A 24,222-nucleotide genomic window follows, 5' to 3' on the forward strand; every position below is an offset into this window, starting at 1 on the left:
CTTAACTAATTGTGTCCTCAGTTTTAAGCTGATATCTTTAGATTTGAAGAGCTTTCCCTTTAATTGAAGGCTGTCTTTGCTGACCAGATCTCTCTTACTTCGGTTATCAGCTGTTACTTTGCGTCCAGGTAAGAAAACTCTGAGCTGGTTCCCACACGGAGCTATCTTTATTTTTCTTCATTGCTTGTTTATCACCATTACTTTCATTTTGTCTGAAATGTGTTGAACTGATCATGGTAAATGAACTGAGACCCATCCATCAGACAACTTTCTTTATTCACCCGCTTCCAGCTAATGGTACTGGAAGGGTAACAGGTACAATACAAACATCAAATAGCCCGCCTGGTGTCAAGTTTATATGGTCTGACACTGTGGTTAGCCAGTTCGAATCCTGTTCACCATCAGAACGTTGGCTAGCAGGGTACGAGAGGTAGCGGTATACAATTTCTAATCAGCAGATTGTGTTCCATAACACTGGGTGGGTTGACCATGCCATTATGGGCACACAGCTGTGAGCTTCCATCTGGAAGATAGTGAGTTCGAACCCCACTGTCGGTTTTCTGTGGTTTCCCGTTTTCACGCCAGGCAAATGCTGGGGCTATACCCTAATTAAGGCCACGGCCGCTTCCTTCCCGTTCCTCACCCTTTCTTATCCCATCGTCACCATAAGACCTATCTGTATCGGTGCGGTGTAAAGCAAAATAGAAAAAAATAAAATAAAATGTTCCATAACCTCTCTGCTATGGAGTGGGGGCATACAGCGCTGTTGATGGTGATATTTCCATCAGATGTGGACGTTAAGCCATGAGCAGCTCCCTCTGTTATTCGACTGGAGTTGACTATGTGCTGGCACCAGGTTTCACCTTCTTGCTTCCTACCATCATCTCATTTCATTTTGTTTAGCCTACTCCTTTGATTAGGTTGAACTCATCTCACCTCATACCCGATGCCATAAGGAAACAGGACAACAATATTTGAAGAGGTCAAATTGTATTTTCAACTAAATAGTCCGTCACTAGGATGAAAGCCACATTTGCGTGTAGTTTTTTTGTGGAAGAACTTAACCTTCTCTTTAAGAATGTCTCTGTTAATGGGTGGTTCCTGAAGAAGCCATGCATAGAGCACCTTCCCTGGTCTTCATAATCTGCTCCACAGTAGCAGTCTTTACAAAAATGTTGATTTTCCCCCATTTGTTTTTATTATTGAAGGTAGTTGTACTTCCAAGCTATATTGATTCACTAAATTATTGTGTGTCTCACCTCGATCCAGAATCTTACGGATTACTTTTCATTTAACAAAAATGAATGCCAACAAAGAAAGTAGTGGATGGAGATTATAATGTATTGCTATATTACTTCACTTGGAACTTGTCTATATTTGACGAGTGTCTGTAATTTTATAATTATTCCAATATTATGTCAGTTAGGACATAAAAATCACTCCATATTTGACGAGTATCTGTAAGGGCAGGTTTCACTGCATCTAATAATTTACAAGTTCATGGAATATTTTGTTACGGTTAACTTATGTCAAGGCATCTTGTAACCAAACGTTTTTCCACACAAGAAGCCATTCTTCAGCGACAATTTCTCTTGGCTAGTTTTGGTTCTGCTGTCCGAGAAGATGAACATCACGAGCTGTACTCTGGATGTGGAAAGTAGCTGAGAAAAGCGGCATTCCACGCGATGGCTGCCGAAATAAATCCGACGAAGACGAAGATGGACGCCCACCACAGGACTCGCTCCCACTTCAGAACGTGCAGGTTACGCAGCACACTGATGCCCAGGAGAAACCCAGCTAGAGCACCAAACAGATGGGCTTCATAACCTATCTGAAAAACAACATGGAAATAAGGTAAGGAACCACTGCATTCAAATATTTGTATCTCCACTTTCTGGGTCCAGGTCAGACGTACACATAAATGATCAGAAGTATTCGGACACCAACTTAACACTGGAACGCCCAACCACGTCTTTGTAAGTGATTTAAGTTTTACCGTTGACATCTCTGATTGTGAAATACTTCACGTCACCGCATTTACTGAGTCAATAATGGCATTAAATGCAAGAAAAGCAACAATGCTTCTATTTATTTGTTGTTGTTTAGCATGATTGTCTGCTTCTCTTGCAAGCGTGTTGTACAGATGTCTCGTAAACGTTTACATCAAGATGGAATCCTGGAAGAATGACAAAATATTATGGTGGAAATGTAAGGTCGGTTGAATCAGATGATGATTTTACTTCCAGTAGATGAAGCATCCAGATATTCTGAATGCAAGGAAATGGAAAGCACAACAAATGAATATAAATGTGTGTGTAGGACAATCACGAACGGTACAGAAATATAAAGAAATTGAAAAAGACATGAGTAAATCTCTCTCCCTCTCTTCACAGTAAATTCCTCTTTTTTTCTGTCCAATTCTTGGATTTAAATTCAGTATTTGCTGATTTTTTGAGAGGATTTCTAATATATTTGCATTGTTGTAATTGTAATTTATGAATAAGCTACTCATTGTGTCCCATATTGCTTGATCCCCAATAAATATTACTACTCATAATAATAGTTCTTTAATTAAAAATGATATTAATAATAAAATCATTATGCCAACATTTTATACCTCGGGCATTAAAGGGAAAGGCCGGGCATTGGAGCGTTAAAACTGTCCTCTTAAACGTACCTAAATATACTGCATCCTGCATACTGGGAACGTTAAATGGTCACTTGGTGGCAATTTTATTTGCTGAAAATGGAACATATTGTCGTATATTGAAAGCTGCGCACTATTGGTTTATTAATTGCGGCAACTTAAAAATTACTTCGGGCTGTATTTTGAAGGAGAGGAAATTGTAACCAGTAATCGTCAGTGTTGTTAGACAATGGGTAGGTCATGACTATGGCCCGGATTTTTAGGTTTTAAACTTTTTTTTCCCTGGAAAACTATTCAACAAATTTTGATACATATATTTATTCATTTCACACTTTCTGAAGCAGAATATGTGAATTTGTTGTACATAAAAATAACTAAATGAGGGGTTGACACCTAAAATGAACTAAATAGCTGTTTCTGTTTTCTTCAGGTGAAGAATGCAACTTTCCCATTGAAACTTATCATAAGATGATTTTCACCAGTCCTATAAGCACTAGGCCAGAGACGGTTCAGGTCACTGCCATTAAATGGAGCACGTCCCATACATGTGACACCTGGTGACATCTTCATGCAGCCGATACAAGGTCAGGAGGAGCGTAACGGATCAGCCTCCAGTCATCCATAGAGAATGCGGCTGGCAGAAAGCTGGTTGCTGCAATACTTTGTTAATTTTAATTGTTGTATATCAAAACAATGCTTAAATCGCATTTGTTGAACAAAATGGATTGCCACAGATTAAAACTTTAATTTTATTACAAATGATTGAGTAGTCTTCCATTTAAATAACTGACTGGCCAACACAAACTTCTGCAATCGAGTTCTTCGTCATGACTGGTTTCCTAAATATCTAGGCATAACCTTGGATCGCACTTCATCATTCAAGCAACATCTATTGAACTTATCTAAGAAACTGAAAACTCAAAACAATATTCTTCAGAAACTGTGTGGGACAGCTTGGGGATTTACTGCAAGCACTCTACAACATTCTGTGCTTGGTTTGGTTTATTCCAGTGCAGTATTGTTCTCCTGTATGGCTTAATAGTCCATATACCCAATATGTTGATACACAGCTGTACAACAGCACAATCACATCCACGCCATTCTATTGGGAATAATGCCACCTGATCTACGCAGATCAAATGTCCTCTTAAGAGGGTACTGTAAAATGTTCAAAAAGCCCCCAGCTACTGGTACAAGAAGACATCCCTGCGCTTCACCTATGCCAGATGTTGGTGCTAGAAGATATCAGTAGCTGCGTCCACGAATAAAAACCTATTTTAGGCATACAAGAAACCTAGAATGAAGATTTATAGCACCTAAAAATTCGGACCCTGGTTGTGACAATCTCGCTACAAATATTGATTAGGTTGACATATGTCATAAATGAAATTTGTAACTGACAGGGACCAAAGAGAAGGATATTGAAGAATTCCTGGAGAAACTACAAAAGGAGATAACTGGTGTGGTAACGATTATAATGGGAGACTTAAATGCACAGGTGGGAGGAAAGGAAGAAGTAAACAGTGAGTTAACACAAGGTGAGATACAGTATACCGTGTGATGGAGCTGCCTCTTCCAATGTAGATTTATGCAACCCGCAATATTAATTCCGTCCTGAAAACATCTGCCCTGCCGATATGCTGAGACAACACAACCGGATATCCTGGTATTTACCACCTCACCACGACAGGACACCGTAATATTATATTCATATTAAACACTGGAAAACATGCATGTGCTTTTTAGATCATATGAACATGACACGCTGGCAAAACACTAAATTGATATTGTGACCACAATAAACCTAATCCCTACTACATGGTGCACCATGTGCCATACAGAACCGTAGCATAGTTGGTAACTGCATGGTGAAGAGGGCTTACATCTGAGGTGGGAGGTTTGTGTTGGGGGAAAATTCTATGTTTTTGGAATATTTGTTTAATACGTACCGCACGTAATGTAAGTTCGATACCCACTTTCTTGCAAATTGTGTGTGTGATTGGATGTGTCTGTGGCTCTAAGAAGGGCCGATTAGTTAGCAGGCTGGACACACACGGACCAGAAATAATAGGAACACGACTGCCCTGTCAATGTTTTATCGCAGCAAATGCTCGATGTAACAGCCGTTTTGGTTTATGCAATGTGTTCCTCTGTGGGAAACATGCCGAATGTCAGCAAAGATTACATTCAGACCCTAACCAGCGGAGTATGCGCAGGGCAAAAGATGAATAACAGCATCGTTCTACTGTTTAAATGTAGTAAACATGGACCTGTATTTACGTATTCAAACATCACACCGATAGTTACATGATCAAAGAACGTTGCTACATGATTTCAAGGTGTCATGTTTTGCAAGCGGACGATATAACCTGTTGGTAGGGTTCAGAATCGTGTGCAAAATATGCTCACTGGACATTAGTACCATACAATACGCCTGCAGGGGAACAGCCACCTTATAAACATGTTGTACATTAGTTGGGTTGTATAAAACTACATTGGAAGGGGCAGCTGAATCACACGGTGTTGTAAAAACTAAGAACTTAGGCATTCTTATATGAGAACCCTATTAACCCTTCACATTATTAGCATAGGAGCCTCCGTGGCTCAGACGGCAGCGCGTCGGCCTCTTACCGCTGGATACCGTGGTTCAAATCCTGGTCACTCCATGTGAGATTTGTGCTGGACAAAGCGGAGGCGGGACAGGTTTTTCTCCGGGTACTCCGGTTTTCCCTGTCATCTTTCATTCCAGCAACACTCTCCATTCTCATTTCATAGCATCTATCATTCATTAATAAAAATCACTTTGGGAGTGGCGACCCCATCGTACTAATAGCCTATATATGATTCATTCATTTCATTCCTGACCCAGTCGATGACTGGAAAACAGGTTGTAGGTTTTTCATTATTAGCATAATAACAAGGTTAAATTCTTATGAACTTTTTATAGTTTGAAAATATTTCGTTACCCGATCGTCCTCGTCATTGATGTAGCGATAGTAGATATCCTTTCCTATTGTACTAGCAAACACAATGAGGAAGAATACAAACTGCAGGGGTGCGAACCTCATTTCGGACCAATTCTGAAACACAAGAACTTAAGAGATCAGTAGAGAATCAAAATACCTCTTTCACTAGTAGCATGCCACAGGAAACCCTCAGTATATTAACACATGTTGACCAATTAACATGTTCACTGCTAGATGACACAAATCTGATTCGCATCGTCGCCGCGTTACATTGTAAGCAGTCCGTGTTACATAAGAAAACTTATTGACTCTTGGGGGAAATTTATTGGTTTAATTAAGGTGGCAGTGAACATGTTAATAAAATTATAAAGTTAAATCAACCAATCAGTGCTTTGAAAATGTTATTTTGGTGTACAAGCCATAAGCCACCAAATGCACATGAAATTAGAGCTCAAATTATGAAACACAGTGAAAGGCAAGGATGAAAGGTATCTGCTGGTTGGATGAAACCAGTAATTGCACCTGTCTATAAGATAGGGAACGGGAAGGATTGCAGTAACTGTCGAGGTGTGTCATTGATCATTAAACCAGCCCTGGTGTTCAGATATTTTAGAAGGGGTGTTTTGGTCACTGGTTAAGAGCAAGTTGGGTAAAAACCAGCACAGTTTCAGACTACAGGCCTGTCAGGATCAGATTATCAGTATGAGTGAAGTAATTTAAAAAATGCTATGAGAGCAATAGACAGTTATATTTATGTTTCATAAATCTAGAGAAGGCATATGACAGAGTGCCGAGGGAAAAGAGGTTTGGCTTACTGAAGAAGTAGGGGATTAAGCCATTCGCATCATTACACGAGCTGCGGTCATGTGCTGTGTTTTCGCGCATGAATGAAATGACGCAGCGTCACGCTTATCATCGTCTATTAAATTCCCTTTGCAATATAAGCTCTTGCTGTAAGGAACTAGAGGCATGCACTGTTGGTAACACTGGGATTGTTGAACATCGACATTCAGTATTAATAATAACCCCATCTAGTGGCCAGGATTGTTAAGGTGTTAAGTCTAAACGGTCTGACACCGTGGTTAGCTGGTTCGAGTCCTGTTGGGCATAGATATCAAGGTTGAAAAAAATTTGACCATCAGAATGTTGGCCGGCAGGGTAGGCGAGGTGATGGTATACAATTTCTTATCATTAGATTGCGTGCCATAAGCCTGGATTAAATTCCAAACTTCTCCGCAGTGCTCGTATGGAGTGAGGGTATATGACGCTATTGATGGTGATTCGTCCGTCGGATGGAGACGTTAAGCCTTGAGCAGACTCCTTGGTGCTATTCGACAGGAGTAGGCTATGTGCCGGCACCGGGTTTCACCCTCTCCCTCCCTACATCACGTCATTCATTTCATCTTATTAACTCCTCTGGTGAGGTTAACATCAGGAAGGGCATCCAGTCATAAAAACCCACCAAGACAGATTCATCTCACCTCATACATGACCCGGTAGAGAAACAGGACAAGAGTTGGACAAATAAATAAACATTCAGTCTTAATAATAATGTTATTCCTTTTACGCCCCACTAATTGCTTTTACGGTTTATCGGAGCTGCCAGACTTTAGTCCCGTTAGAGTTCTTTAAAATACCAGTAAATCTATCAACACGAGGCTGACATCCGAACACCTTCAAATACCACCGGACTGAGACAAGTTGGGGTCAACCATTCAGCCTGGCATTCGGTATTCATTACGCAGTAGAATTGGCGACAAGAGTTTGAAAGCTCTCCTAAACAGTGTTTAAGATGGTGATTACAGCACTAATGACATTTTGGAAAACGAATACTAGTTTGAGGGCAGTGAAAGTTACTAGAATGCGAAGGGCATTGAAGAATGTGAGGCTGAAAGTGCTGCGCCAGGTCCTTCCAAACACGCACTGCCTGTGATGCAAAACACCCGTAGTGTTTGCAAATTTGAGAATAAAGACATTTCTTTGATACAGTGGTGTTCAGAAATACTTACGACAAAATTTAGCTTCCACCCACTGTTTGAACTTGCGATGTTTTTAGAGTACACGATCTGCTCTTTTTGGAATTATTTCAAATGAAACATTTGTTCCACAGCTGTTTATTGTGACTTGAACGAGTTACAGGTAGATTATTGAGAGCCAAGAAAGGCATTTTTGTTGACAGTTGAGAACTGATGGTAGAATGAGATCTCGGTTCAGGGTAGTTACACGAGTTAGACAAGGCTTCAGTCTTTCATCTTTGTTGTTCATAGGATCATCTACTGAAGGAAGGCAGCTGGATGATGACCTTTGGTCTTGATGGCAAACTGTGCAAGTGTAACGTCGCTCCACAGCAGATGACTGCTTGGCACACTGCAGCCAGCAAGCTGCAAAGAACAGAGATAGCGAGTGAGTTGCTGGGAAAAAGATGGAATACCAGTCACTGAGCAGAAGGCAGCCATGGTTAGGAAATAAAAGAATTTAAGATTCTCAAAAATTGCCTTTAGAAAGAAATGCATCTGGTTTTTTTTTCCTGGATTAAGGATGATGCTTAGCACTTCTTCCTCCCTGTGGGTGGGGGTGGGGTAGAGTAACACTCACAGTACCCCTGCCTGTCGTAAGAGGCAACTAAGAGGGGCCCCAGGGCCTCTGAACTTTGGAGCTTGGGTTGGCAACCACGGGGCCCTTAGCTGAGTCCTGGCATTGCTTCCACTTACTTGTGCCAGGCTCCTCACTTTCATCTATCTTATCCGACCTCTCTTGGTCAACTCTTCTTCTTTTCTGACCCGATGGTATTACGTATGGAGGCCTAGGGAGTCTTTCATTTTCACGCCCTTCGTGGCCCTTGTCTTCCTTTGGCCGATACTTTCATTTTTCGAAGTGTCGGACCTCTTCCATTTTTTCTCTCTGATTAGTGTTATATAGAGGATGGTTGCCCAGTTGTACTTCATCTTAAAACAATAATCACCACATTAGCACAAACTTAGTGATATCAGGGAAAATTGGTAGATCAGAATGAATATGTAACACTGCTTCCAGCACAGCAATGCGTGTCATACATTACTATGGCATATTGAACATTGTTGTTTTCTCTTTATTCTTGTTCAGGAGAGTTAAGCACAAGTTACAGCAAGACATAGGAATGAATGACTACAAAGTTCCATTCAACTGTATACCTGAGTGTTGATTAGCGACCCAACTCCCTAGCCGTCAAGCACTGTGTTGGAATGACCAGGTCAGTACACACTTCAAATGAACTCCTATCTTAATAAGCTAAATAATAATAAGTTTATTAAACATAATGTGTACATTAGTTGGGGTTTAGCTTTCACCAGTCTTTTGTCAATGTGTTTAAAGATCAAGTTCTCTTTCCACATTTCACCAGATGGGGCATGTTTAGTTGCCTAGTTTTCAGACTCAATCATCCTTGGATTTGTGGCAGTGTTCTCCCTAGGACCTCTCTAATGGGCACGCCGCCCAGCCGTTTTCACTGACCACCCGGCTATCATAACCTAGATATCTGCTAGTTACATAATATTTCAAGTTGCCTTACATGCAACGACACAGATAGGTCTTATGGCGACGATGGGATAGGAAAGTGCTAAGAGTGGGAAGAAAGTGGCCGTGGCCTTAAATAGGGTACAGCCCCAGCATTTACCTGGTGTGAAAATGGGAAACCACGGAAAACCATCTTCAGTGCTGCCGGCAGTGGGGTTCGAACCCACTATTTCCTGAATGCAAGCTCACAGATGTGCACTCCTAATTCGCTCAGTTTACGTAATATTAATACATATTTCAGTCATTGAAAACCTACAAGCTGTTTTCCAGTCAGTGACCGGAATGAATGAAGCCCCCATCTTGCGGCGAGGATAGGAATTGTGCCAGTTCCCGAAGCCTGTCGCACTAATCTGGGGCATTGATTAATGACTGACAGATGAAATGACAGTGGAGAGTGCTGCTGGAATGAAAGATGAGAGGGAAAACTGGAGTACCCGGAGAAAAACCTGTCCCGCCTCCGCTTTGTCCAGCACAAATCTCACATGGAGTGACCGGGATTTGAACTACGGTATCCAGTGGTGAGAGGCCGACGCACTGCTGCCTGAGCCACGGAGGCTACACATATTTCAGTCAGTATGTGTTCCAAATTAAAATGTAAACACTGTAAAACTGTTTATTTAAATGAAAAATCTTCATTATTGTCAACATAATTGCGTGAGTTACATCGGAGTTCAGCTTATCCCATAGTGTCGTGCACGAGCGGTGTCCGGATTAGCGTGGAATCACATGCAAGCACTCAATTCCACGGGACGTAACAAACCCGTCTAGCTCTCCACAGCAACCGAGTGATTATGAACGAGCAGTAGAACACTAAGAATTGGAGATGAGGAGATGGATATTGTAGACAACTTCCAGTATTTAGGTAGTGTTCTGTCATCAGACAATACCATAGGCCTACATCAAGAGATTAGGAACAGAATACAGAAAGCTTCCAAATTCTATCACACTGTACGTCAAATACTTTGGGATGAAACATTTCCGTTAGTTTCCAAAATCAGCTTGTACAAAATATATCTAGTACCTATGTTGACACATGGCCTGGAAGCAGCAACACTTTCTGGACCAACAAAGAGTCATCTTCAGGCAACAGAAATTAAGTTTCTCCATTCTTGTCTACAAAAAAACAAAAACGGATAAAATAAGGAATGTGGATATCCGACAGCAGCTTGGATTGCTGGAGACTCTGCAAGTGAAGAGATTGCAATGGTATGGTCACATGAAATGAATGAACCCTCACAGGACTCCTCAAACATACTTTGACCACAATGTTCCTCGGAAGAGAGCAAGAGGAAGACCTCGTGATGTTTGGGAAAAACAGATAATGAAGAACCTTGAAATTAGAGATGTGAACTGGTGTCGCATGTATGAGCAGCATCTGTGGATGGATATGACAAACTGGAGGAGGCTCGTACACAACCGCACCCGGCTTGCTGGAGTGAAGAAATAATGATGATGATGATGATGATGGTGATGATGATGGAGTAGAACACTAGTATTTCAAAATACTCTATTACGTCTTGTTCGTGATAACACTAAAATAGTTCATTTTTGCAGTTAATGTTTACCTGTCTAATATTATTGTTAATGGCCTGAGGGGAATAAGTTGAAATTTTATGCTATTCTTTTTCTACGTAGTATTCCCCGCCTGGCTACTCATTCCTGCCACCCAGCAAGCAAAAATTTCTGGGGAGAACACTGCGTGCTACGATTCATTCTAGCATATTTTCCCATGGAGACCGTGGGTGGCGAATCTGATGTAGAGATGGCGCTGCTCATAGTTCAGACCCGTCCAGGTTTCTGTTTTCAGCACTTCTGTGTCCATTATTTCTCTCCTCAACAATTTTGTATGCTTGCATTTCTGGTAACCTGAAGCAACTTCTTATGTCTTCAATAAAATTGGATTTTGGGGTATTATACAGGGTGGCCCACTTAAAAACTTTCTCTGCAAATATATGTGGAACAGCAAGAGATATTGAAAAATGGCTTTCACGGGCATGAAGGCAGGGAAAGGGCTAATTAAAGTAAATACTATGAGCCGGTCAAAAATGTAAGAAAATATTATTTTCAACATAAACTTACGTTTTTTTTTTAATGGACACACTGTATTATTTCTTGCACAATCATTAACATGAAAAATAGCATAAGGAATGGCGTTTGTTTCATCACAATAGGTCAATTACATCCCGAGATATTGCAACATAAAGTTGACGCTGGAGATAAACGAAACGCGCAATAGTTCGACATCTCAAGATTCAAGCGCGAACCTCACGTTCCTCTTAATCGCGATGTGATTGACATACTACGATGCGACAGGTGCTGTACTTAATGTTATTTGCACTGTTATCAAGAGGGATGAAAATAAGAAAAGGGTTTCCTTCCACAGCAAAGGGATATGTAAATAACGGTTTCTTATTTACCTACACAGTACAGTTCAGTACTCTGTATTGTACTACTTCAGAATGTACATCATTTGTACAGCAAAGTTACATGTTTGTGTGTTATTGAGAAGTTTGTTTGTTTTGTACGTATTACTGTAAAAACATACGTTTATGTCATCACTTCACCATGTGCAAAATTTTAATTTTAATGTAGTAATTAAAATGTTCAGTAACATGTCCTGTACTTGTCATGTAACATTATGTAATGGACGTACAGTAAACCAGCAATTGATTTTGTATTACCCCGACCAGTGATATTCAAGTTCGTTACTGTTGTAGTAGTAGAGATCAACAGAAAACGAATGAGCAAACCCTTCCTTTATTTTCCATTGTCTGTGACTGTTTCAAGCCTGTGCTGAGAATGGTTCCTAGTGTAGGCCACGGCCGCCAACCCTCTCACATTCTCCGTATATCTCTGGCCTGAAAGATGGCATTACCATGTAGGAGGCCCGCCGTCACCTTCAGGGACGGAATTCAAAACATTTCAGTGGTAGATAAAAAATGCGTTTTGAGTAGAAAGGTGATATTTCTATGACATTTGATAAACAATAAATGTATCGCACAGTAATTCAAGAAGAGCTCATATGACTGGAAAGTTCACGTCATAGGAATGAAAATACTCTATAGTGTGTATGTAGAGATTTACAGTCGACTTAAGGTCGCATCGACACAGATAGGTCTTATGGCGACGATGGGATAGGAAAGGAAGCGGCCGTGGCCTTAATTAAGGTACAGCCCCAGCATTTGCCTGATGTGAAAATAGGAAACCATGGAAAACAATCTTCAGGGCTACCGACAGTGGGGTTGAAACTGCCGAATGCAAGCTCACAGCTGGGTGTTCCTAATCACATTGCTCTCTCGAAGAATTTCTTCTTCTTCTCTTGTTGATCATTATTTGACTCCACATATATGGCCTCTGTCCAGCGACTGAGGCCCTTTAATGTTTTCAATTCTTATATTAATGGCCATACTGATTATCTTGTTATGATATTTAAACTACCTATCTATGAAAGTCGATTCCTGTTGATGGGATATATAGTAAAAGAGTATGATAAAAATATATAGGGCTACAGAGTACTATATCTTCTTGTCAGTGTGATTCATCACGGCATTCAACTACCAAACATACAAGACCGAATGCTAAAGAAGGTTGTTAGTTATATTAGTGTTATACTGTAAGTTTGGTTTCCTGAAGGAAGTGAACCATTGACTCTGCCACTTGAACTGTAGGATTATATTACAGGCAAGATACATTCAAAGACAGCGGGAAAACAAATTTCATTAATTTCTAAATAATTTTGTTCCGTTGATGATTTAATTTCTCACATTGGAAAACGATATGATTGGTTGTACCAATCAGTTTACCACATTCGCAGATATTCAATTCCATCACCTTTATTATAAATAAATGTTCAGGAGTAGGCCTACAGGCATGATTGAGTCTTAATGTTATCATGGTTATGTGTCGTGCTCGAAGAATTACATTTATCTTCCTAGATTGCGCTACACGGTGACAAACTCATTGAAGTTTTCCGAAGTGCTCCGATTACTTCCTTACAGCGCTATGTGGCAAAACACAAAACTATTGCTCCCTCAGGAGCTAGACTCTTGTGTGAAAGACTCCTCAAGTTGAACACCAAATCAGCAACCGATAAGTTGCAGAAAGAAACACCAAGTTGATGGCCAATTTGATTATTACCTAATCAAGTAGTACATCGTGAAAGCGAATCAATAATAAAAACAATGCAGAAAAGGAAAATTGCCTTCTTTGGTCACATATTCAGACTGCCAGAAACCCAACTAGTGAAGCAGCTATTTAGTTACCTCTGGAAAAACAAAACAAAGAACACTTGGTTCACAGAGATCATAAAGATTTAGAATAATTAAATTTATCAATGCTCCAAATTGAAGGCAGAGAAGAGAATTCTAAGGAATAAACTCTTGTGATTCGAACTCATAACATTTGAACGAAGGAAGTACACCATTACTGACAACCAAAGGGCAGCCAGGTCCGACAGTGTGAAGAAGAAGAAGAAGAAGAAGAAGAAGAAGAAGAAGAAGAAGAAGAAGAAGAAGAAGACGAAGAAGAAGAAGAAGAAGAAGAAGAAGAAGCTGAAAAGCTGAGTCTATTTTATACTATTAGACTTTAATGTATATGACTGATTAAAGTGCTCCAATGGAGACGTAAACTGTGGGGGAAAATAATTATAATAATAATAATAATAATAATAATAATAATAATAATCAGACAACAGTTAGTTCCTGTATAAGACCATGAATTCAAATCACGTTGGTGCAGTTAACTTCTTCCCAGTATACTTACCATAACGATGGAGGCAAGATGTGCTGTGACGAGGGCGTAGACCCCGCCGGAAGCACCTACAAGCCTCACGTAAGGATCAGATATGGACGTGCCCAGCGAACCGAACAGCACACCACCGAGGTAGATGATGAGCACCCTCCACCAGTGGTGCACCATCTCCAGCGGTATTCCAAGCAAGATCTGTATTACGAGGTTCACGATCAGGTGAAAGAACCTGCAAACACACGTCCTGTGTTTTATTGGACCACCATGGCAGATTTAAAACAAAATTTGAGAATTTTAATGAAAACATAATGCACATTGCCTTGCAAGTGCTACTTTTTCAGATGATTAAAAACGTCTCATCACATGGTCCTTGTGGATGGGGAGCTGTTTTACTATCATAGAACTGGAACCTACAGATCCCTGATGAAAACTAACAAGAATGTGTCGGCTATAAACCCTTCACCTGTTCTAAAGAACACTACTTCAGTCAACAAGAATAAAGTGTCAGATGTGAAAAGGTTCTTTGAATTGCACTTTGGCTCTGACTGGAAGTTGAGCCCATCACTGAAATTCTACGTTGACTTCTTTGACTCTTGGGAGTGTCATCAGTCGTCAACGAAAATCTTGGTAATGAACTTTACAGTGCAACAGAGGAAGCTCCTGAACTGTGTGTTTAAATGTCTACCCAAAGCACTCATAAACCATAGTGAAAGAAACATGGATATTATGTCTTGTTGTATTTTGTGCTTTTAATAAATAGTAGCAAAATGAGTAAAATCCATACAGTCTAAATAATAATAATACGAGTATTATTACTTGTTCTAATAATCAGTGAATTTTTTTGTGATTTTATGCTTAATTTTTGTAAGCAACTGCCTTAATGGAAGGTGGTAGTGGTTTTTTGCCATTTTCTCAAAATGTGCTGGAGTGGACTTTATCCATTTTGCTTTTAGGTGACTCAAATATTGAGTGTAGTTCACCCTTACAATACAAATGGAAACATAATTATATTCTAATTAGTAAATGTTTCTTCCCAATTTTTGAGACATCTTCAGCTATCAGAAGATTCCAAAACATTGTTTAGATACACATTTAAAAAAAAGACATGTGTTTAAAAAAATTGCTATACACTGTATTTGAGTAGCACTATTTATACAGATAAATAAAATTGAAGTGTCTGTTTGCAATGTCAAAATAACAGCAGTTTACTAAGTGTTTATTAAAGTATATATGGTACTTATAACTAAAAACCAGTTATTACAAATTTCATCTGTCTGTCTGTCTGTTCCAACTAATCTCCGAAACGGTTGCTCCGATTTTGATGGGACTTTCACTGGCAGATAGCTGATGGTATAAGGAGTAACTTAGGCTACTTTTAAATTTTCAAAACTATCAGAGGGAGGCAGCAGGTGGGGGGAATAAGCGAAATGTCAAATTTGTCGTACGGGGATGAGACAAAGCTCATTTTAAGCACCTTGACGCAAAGAACAAAACTCAGTAAGCCCTACGGGTCCTAAAACCAACTGTTATAGATATTGGCACCACACTACCCCTGCTCTAGGAATCCGATAAAGAAATGACCGGCTGTAACCATGGCAACGTCAGCTCAAGTATTCTTCAGCAGCGAGATTTGCCACCCAAAATTGGTACACATTTGTAATAGTTACAAAATGTCAGATCAAATAAGTACATTCAATAATATTTATATTTGTGGTACTATCTAGCGGAAGTATACTTATTACTCTATAATTTCAAACATGACAGATAATTTCTACGTACGTAAGTAAATACACCAGTAATATAAATATCTAATGAAGTCACTAAAGCCAGTTTCTGATAACCCGTACGAAGAATGGGTACTTCTGCTAGTTGTTCAATAAATATCCAGTATTGTGAGGGATCTGATTATATATAGCGACTGACAGTCGCAAGTAATTATTGTTGTTGATGCTGGATGTGACACTTGTTAGATCACATCTAAAATAGTTCTCGTTAAAAACATGATATCACATAGCAAGTGGCCGTGTGGTTAGGGTCACGTAGCTGTGAGGTTGCATTCGGGAGATAGTAGGTTCGAACCCCACTGTCTACAGCCCTGAAGATGGTTTTCCATGCTTTCCCATTTCACAGCACACAAGTGCTGGGGCTGTACCTTAATTAAGGCCACAGCCGCTTCCTTCCCGCTCCTAGCCCTTTCCTGACCCATCATTGCCATGAGACCTGTCTGTGTCGGTGCGACGTAATAGCACATAATAATAAAACTTGACGTTCTTGTAGTTAATTGATTATTGATAGACATAGTACTCGCACCATTCAACAGCACCAGTGGGGAAACTTCTTTCAGAAACACCATGCTTGCAACTTTACACGTTCTTCAAATTCACTGCCACTGTATCTGAGAACTATTACAACTTCATTTTGAGAGGGGTGTAAGAAAATAAGAAGCATTATACTTATAATGAAAGGGGTATCTTATTTCTAACAACATATGTCAACAACCACTACAATCTTGTTCCTTTCTCGAACTGCACCCATTCCCTTAAAACTCGGATTCAGTTAAGTCTTAGATAAACAGTGTGGAACAAAGGAACGTATTTTTGGCAGGGTTTTCTTCTTCTATTAGTTTTGCCCCAAATGTTTATGAAAACACAGCATTATCTAAATTTGTTGCAATTGAGACCTCATTCATTCATATTGATTTGATTTGTGCATAGACTAAGGGATATATTTATAACAGTGACTGCAGCACGGGTCATAAGTAGCAGAGCTCATTCTTACCCGGCGTGGACGAACATATAGGTCAGATATCTCCACCCTTCGTATCGTCTCTTGGGATCATAGAGCAGAGCCGTAGCGACAGGCCCGTTACCGTCGGTCTTACCGTCCTTGAAGGCATCCCAGGCGAACAAGGCTGCCTGAAGAGAAAAACACACGGGTCATGGGATATGAGAGTCTTTAAGGCTTGATCAGTCTGAAAAACTCAACAAGAGAAGGGAGATGCAATTTCCACTCGCTAATATTTCATAAGTTTCAAATGTTTATACAGTAGAACCTCATTAATCCAAACTAATTGAGATTCTAGGTTGTCCAGATTAAACAAAATAACTTATGATATGAGCCAAGGTACAATACTCTGTTCACTAAAAATAACTTGTACAGTATTTTAAATTTAAGAAATACAAAGGTTATTTCATAATGCAATACAGTATTTGGCTCTAGTGCAGTATAATATGGCAATCAAGGCACACCTTCATTGACCACACTCGACATGCTGATCTTTTCTCGTCTTCCTTTGACATTACTTTCTTTAATAATTAACTCGTGCAGATGCCTTTGTAATATGCAGACATGTTTTCATCGTTGTTATCATCAACGTATTTAATGACGGTGTTTAGATGTTCTTTAATTTCACCAAGTTTTGGATTAACTCCTTAGTGCATAGCGTCTGAAAAATCGGACGTCATTAAAAAATGAAATGTGTGATATTTATGCATGGCTTTAAGCCCATGATACTTCCTTGTGCTCAGAAAGGCTGTAGCTAACAAGAACCAAGAATACATCATTCTTCATTCTTACCATTCATTGCTGAATCACACTTATTGCGAGCATGGCGGTAAGATAGAACAGAGTTTTGAGCAACAGGTGAGATTTTTATTTTTGAATAAACAAATATTTCCGATAATTGTAAACTTTGGAACGGTTTATATTGTTGACAGTCCTATGAATCTACCAACACACAAATATGTCAATTCTGTCTTATTATTGACGTCACAGAGGCTTGTAAATATAGCTGTCCTGAAAATCAGACGCTATGCACGGGGAGTCCTACTGTCTCAAATATTGGTATTCCCTTACTAGTTTGATGGTGAGTGAAATATTGGAAGTTTTGGAGGAAGAACCGACATTTGGAGAGGAGCAGCACATCAAACGGTTGATGATAATGACAGGTGAGTATGAGGGTAATCTAAATTACCTTGGTACAAACCTACTTCTGAGTAAATATGAAGGGCAAATTGCTTCAAAGAATAAGAAAAAGGGAAGGCTAGCTCCTGTGGTAGTCAAAATATTACTGGAAGTTCTACAGATGGAACTGAAAAATCAGAAAACCATGGAAAAGGAAGCTGGCATATGAAAATAGTCATCCATAAGATTGAGCCAGTACCTCTGTTTCCAATATCCCTGATAGAAAATTCAAAATCCATAGTAGGTCGAATTGTAACACACAAGAAGCAACTCCAAAGTGGACAAGATCACAATCTACATCTTATTTGGTGACTGACTGTATTCCTGTCCCCTCCTCCCCCATCCCAACCCCCCTCCCCCCACACATACACACCAGATGATGCCCAAAATTGTGAAATTCTTCTAGAATTCTCTCTGCCAGTGGCTATGGGAAACCTTTCCACCTTTCCAAGTGAATACAACAATTTAAAATGAAAGGCTGAAAGAATTTGAACTTGGTGGAAGTGTAGTCTAGTCCTACCTCTCATTGATGCAGGTGGAACTGAATCAAACTGGGGGCGAATAATATTCTTCGACAAGTACTTTACATTCCTGAAATTGGTAAAACATCTGGCTTCAGAGGGAAGGAGCGCAACAGAGACATTTCAAGAAAACTAGACAGAGAAGTGTCCCCTTCAAACAAAGGCAGACAAGAAAAATAAGAAGGGAATCATGTGACTACAGGAGTTTTGGTGGTGCATCAGTGACGCGCTAAAATGACAACTGTGTTATCACTGCTGGTACGAACTAAAAACAGATGGAGATAAAGGGGTGCATCAAGGTGATCCAACGTAAAAAAAAAAAATGCAAAGTGTCTGTATCACAATGAAAGCTGTTTAAGTGGCATGTGAAGAGTGGGCCAGTTTCTGTGGATACATAAACGTAGATAGCGTACACAGTATTGTGATAAGTCTGTAGTGGAAACTTTCTGATAGTTGGAACATGTTTGTGCAAGTATTAAGAGTAGAAATGTATAGATACAATGAAATAAAACAAAAAAATGTTATACACTAATGGGTTAAGGTTAATATCACCTGCTTCATCCTGGTCATATTTTCAGAGCTTTGTGCAGCAGTCACACTTTCAACGATCTCCTCCTGCGTAGTTTACAACATTGTGTTTGTAACTCAGCTTTATACTGTAATTGCATCTATGTAGTTTACTATTAAATGGCTGTCTGGATTAAGTGAGGTCTGGATTAATGAGGTTCTACTCTGGTTCCAAAAACTACAAATTTCACTTAAATGGGATTCAGTGGCATTTTCAGTGGGTGGGCCCAGACCAGTCCAAAATTCTGAGATTTTCACATATTTAAACAAAAAGGCAATTTTAGGAAATATTTTCCACAATAGAAATTGGGCAGGGATGACACAAGCAGGATGAGAATGTAACAATGGTTTTCCACATTTGAAATAGGTAACATTTCTTCCCAGAATTCAAACATAGTTCATGCCATTTCTGCTGCTGCCTTCCTCAGATTTATTCACAAATTCCAAATTCGTCTGCCACTTTGCTGAATTATATAATAACCAAGATGTGGATACTATTAGGGGTACTCATGTAAATAGTCCTGTTACAGTATTTCAAATTTCTTCAAAATTAAACAATATGGAAGGGATTTTCAACAAGATGCAAGATTTATTATAATTTATCATTCTGTTAAATGTTCTGATGAGAAATATTGTGCTGCTTTTGAATTTGAACAAAATGAGATCTTACAAGCTTCTTACAAACTGTACAAAATGGTGTTGATTATCCTCGTGGTCAAATAATCAATATTACATCCAATAAAGGTGGAATTTTAGACAGACATGTTTCGATCTGGCATAAGGTCATATTTTATAACCTTTTTTTTTTATGTTCCAAATTTTTCAAATTTTTTAATATAGTTTTTATTGTATCTGTTCCAAGTAATTTTGTATGCTCTTTGAAGTTCTGCAATTCTTTGTTAGCTTGCTGATTTATCCCTGCTGGTTCAATAATTTCATCTAGATACTTAAATTTGTCTACTTGAGTGATATTTCCACATTTGATGATCAATAGTTCACTGATCTAGTCCCTTCCATATACTTTGTCTTGTTCTGGCTGCTATTTCTACAGACTGGATTGCTTCCTGTTTGTTGTTGGATAGGAGAGCAGTGTCTCAGCAAATGCTAGGCAATTAAGGCGAAATTTGTTTTGGATACATCTACCAATATTTATACCTTTAGTTTCATTTTGCCGTATCCTAATCACTTTTTCCAGAACTAAATTAAACATTAATGGAGATAATCCATCCCCTTGTCTGATTCCTGTTTTGATTCAAATGGTTCAGAAATTTCTCCTAAACATTTTACTTTCAATGTTGTGTCGGTCAGTGTTTGCTTGATCAGTTCCCTTGTTTTCTTGTCAACTTGGAATTCCTCTAGGACATTAAACACTGTATGTCGGTCTATGGAATCGTCTACCTCTTTGAAGTCAATAAATGTGACTACTATTTGTTTGCTTTTTCGAATTTGAAAAATGGTTTTATGGTTGAAAATTTGCTCTACAGACAATCTCCCTTTTCGAATGCCTGATATTCACCAGTTAAGTGCTCAGTTTGTTCTTCCAACAGATTAAGCAGGACTTTAGAGAGGATTTCATAGATCATCAACAGTAGAGAAATTCCTCTGTAGTTGTCCATAAGTGATTTGTCCCATTTCTTATGAAGTGGGGGAATTAGTGCACACTTCCATTGTTTGGGGATTTTCTCAGTACACCAGATGTCCTGTAATTATTTCGTGGAGGATCAGGGCCAATTTGTCATCACGTAATTTCAACTTTTCTGTGTTTATTCCATCTTCGCATGGTGCTTTGTTGTCATTATTATTATTATTATTATTATTATTATTATTGATGGCACATTCTTGTGTTATTTTAAGTATTATGCAGTCATGAAATCATTGTAGATCAAAGGGGAGAGCATCAGACAGAAAGTCCACTATTCCCACCAGGGTTACCATATGTTGTTTTTAAAACGGCATCCGACTGGGTTTTCTTTTCATTCAGATTAAGAACTCTGGGTTTTCAAAGTTTGCTAAAAATCGAAAAAGTTGAATACTGGAAACAGAAAATAATAACCGAAGTAAGACTCTACCCACTAGATGTCACAGATGGTCGATATTGCACAAAACAAATTAAAACCATGCTATTAATGCTATTAATCACCCAGAATTACTGAAACTTGTCTAGTTGCACCTCATAATGGCTGTGTCAAGAGGGTGCTTTCTATAATGTGACCATGGTGGCCCAAAGAAACAAATAAGATAACATCTGGTGATCCTGGTAAGAAGTTTTAATTCTTCAGTACAAATTTGAAGATATGTCTCATTAACAGTTTTATCAATATGTGAAAGGGATAAAAAATTGTTGAGTAAAATAGGATCATCTGATGAATGTGACCAGGGAAAAACAAAACATTAATTTGTTTATTTTGAGATTTAAATCATCTGCAGCTTTAACTTTAAGAGCAATGTTTTTAGCATGCATGGTATTGTGTAGGTTGTTAGATACAATTGACCCGATAGACATAATGTTATCTATATGAGAGGTGAATTATTATTTTATAATGATTAAGTCTGATAGAATATGAAATGCGAGGAACTTAAGAAGATGTACAATATTATAGGGAAGGATCCACCTTTCAATACTCCGTAGTAAAAAGTAGTTACAACCTGTTTATTGGGACCGGTTTCAACACATTTCAAGTGTCATCATCAGCCAATTAGCGAAGATCTTAAAACAACTAATATATTGAACACAGGCAAAATATTAACATTGTATCATATTGTAGCAACTATACACTCCTTTCTTGAAGTAAAAATCTTATGATAATTTATATCATTTTTCAAAAGTATCCTCTTTTTCATGTCAGGCAACGAGGTAAGGCTGGTTCCCACCCGTGTATAGTTGACTATTTACTTCTCTCCCTAACATCTCTTGTACTTGATATGGCTTGGTAAGCTGAAAGTTCACTTTACTTTAGATTAAGACAGCTCTTTGCAGGAAGAAGAGGAGTGGGGGGGAGGGGGGCTACTGCTACAAAAATAGACAGTTTGAAGTTTGAAAGCAACTCAGCATTTGTATAGAGACTGTATTAGTCATAGTGTGGAACTGGGACGTCCCAGAGAAAATTCAGGACTGAATGTATTAACACACCAAAGCCTGCCTGGTGGCCATTATCGTTAAGGCATTGAAGTCTAAACGGTCTCACACCGTGGTTACCCGGTTCGAGTCCCATTGGTCGAAATAATTTTCACCATTAAAATGTTGGTAGGAGAGGTGGTGTTATACAATTTCTAATCACTAGATTGCGTGCCAAAAGCATGGATTAAATTCCAAACCTCTCCGCAGTGCTCATATGGAGTGAGGGCATATGACTCTGTTGATGGTGATTCGTCCGTCGGATGGAAATGTTAAGCCTTGAGCAGACCCCTTAGTGCTATTCGACAGGAGTAGGCTATGTGCTGGCACTGGGTTTCACCCTCTCCCTTCCTACTATAATGTATCACGTTATTCACTTCATCTCATTAACTCCTCGGATGAGGTTGACATCAGGAAGGGCATGCGGTCATAAAAACCCACCACGGCAGATTCATCTCGCCTCATATCCGACCCATAGAGAAACGGGACAAGGGTTGGACAAACAATGTATTACACACTGATTTTGACATATGCGTCAGGCACATGGACAACATGACATGATGAAGGCAGTGGAGATGAAATTCCTTAGAGGAATAATATTGGCAAGACACTAAAGGATAAAATCAGAAACATAGAAATCAGAGAAAGAATTGTATTCCCTAACCTGCAAGAGAAGATAGAGACCAGTGAGCTGAAATGATATGAACACATGATGAGAGGTATTTACAGAGAAAATGATAGGAGGAGGAGAGTGTAGAGAAGAGAGGAGTACAAGTAGAAGAAATATTGGAGGAAGGAAGGGAGTGGTGAAGAGAGAGAAAACTGTGGATGTCCTTGTTTTGCAGCCTGATCCAGAAGACTGGAAATGGGAAATGAAGATGCGAAAGAAGAAGAAGAGGACACTGTGTTAAAAGAGCTGCCTCAGTGCTGGAGCAGATGGCACCACAGCTAGCAAGGAACAAGTTGACGTACCTCGACAATGCTGATGATCACCATACAAAGTTTGGGAGGACAGCAGCTGTATTGCTGCTCGTAATGCAGTCGCCCGTCCACTTCGTCGCTCTCCCTGTACCGCGGCACCACCACCAACCTCACGTACTTGTTCAGAATGTCGCCCATTATGACACGGAACTCCTTCATCTCCACCTACAACATATCAAGGATATGTAATTTCAAGTGTTTTGTTACTCAGGGAGCTCACGTTCCCTTTTGATTTGTTAATGAACTTTTTGGCTTAATACAATACTTTTTTTTAATTTTGTACTATATTTCAAAATTCCTTCATTGAATAAATAATTTTGTTTTCTTTTAAATTTGTTTTCCGCTTTATTTTTTCAAACACTGATTATTGATGATTACCTAGTTGTACTTCCTCTTAAAACAAATCACCACGACAGCCACAAGATCTATTTGAATGGCAACTCATTGTTTCTAAAGCTATCTTCTTTGTTGACATTCAATTGGATTACTGTTTCCACATATGCAGCTGTCAAAGTGAGAGACATGCTAGCACAAAACATTATAACTGAGGGAAAATTGTGATATCCTTATGAAAAATGGATTGCAAGGTGAGCAACAGAATGATTAGTGAAGCAAAAACTTTTTAAAAAATAACAGTTGGGTTCTTCAATCTGCCAGAACTGATGTTTGAATACTGTAAATACATTTATTAACTATTCGAAAAAGGAACAAGTTAATAGACAGCTATTTGAATGCTCATTAAGAACTCCTTTATAGCTTACAACACAATTTTAAGACAATACCTAGCCAGGGAGGGGCGCGTGGTGGCAGAGGGTTAATGAACTAACTAGCCAGCTGGACTCACACCAACGGTAATTTTTTTTTTACACAATTGGATTTACGTCACACCGACACAGATAGGTGTTATAGCGACGATGCAGTAGGAAAGGCCTAGGAGTGGAAAGAAAGCAGCGTTGGCCTTAATTAAGGTACAGCCCCAGCATTTGCCTCTGTGAAAATGGGAAACCACGGAAAATCATCTTCACAGCAACCGACAGGGGGATCGGGACACACCATCTCCCGAATGACAGAGTACCAGTGTTAACCTTGGTCGAGTGCGGGTAAGGAGGCAAGGCGAGATGAGGCGGGAGGTTAATCCCACCAACTTGCGCGGTGACAACGCAA

At 39.3% G+C, this 24,222-nt stretch overlaps 1 protein-coding gene across 5 annotated transcripts in view; it reads right to left on the reverse strand.

Annotated features, from left to right (window-relative positions):
• Positions 1-228: 228 nt before the first annotated feature.
• The window catches only part of LOC136886106 (rhomboid-related protein 3), a 49,473-nt gene continuing 25,479 nt past the window's right edge, over positions 229-24,222 (reverse strand). For 3 of the 5 annotated variants that reach the window (XM_067158844.2, XM_067158846.2, XM_067158843.2), the window contains 5 exons: positions 23,050-23,223; positions 16,690-16,826; positions 13,927-14,140; positions 5,614-5,727; positions 229-1,831 (listed from right to left, as the gene is read on the reverse strand). In XM_067158844.2, the coding sequence (XP_067014945.2) occupies positions 1,631-1,831; positions 5,614-5,727; positions 13,927-14,140; positions 16,690-16,826; positions 23,050-23,223 (840 nt within the window). In that variant the 3' untranslated portion in view covers positions 229-1,630. The remainder of the gene's footprint in view (positions 1,832-5,613; positions 5,728-13,926; positions 14,141-16,689; positions 16,827-23,049; positions 23,224-24,222) is intronic. The other 2 variants (XM_068230567.1, XM_067158845.2) reach the window with 2 other exon arrangements.

Source organism: Anabrus simplex, chromosome X, assembly GCF_040414725.1.
Source record: "Anabrus simplex isolate iqAnaSimp1 chromosome X, ASM4041472v1, whole genome shotgun sequence".
Lineage (NCBI taxonomy): Eukaryota > Metazoa > Arthropoda > Insecta > Orthoptera > Tettigoniidae > Anabrus > Anabrus simplex.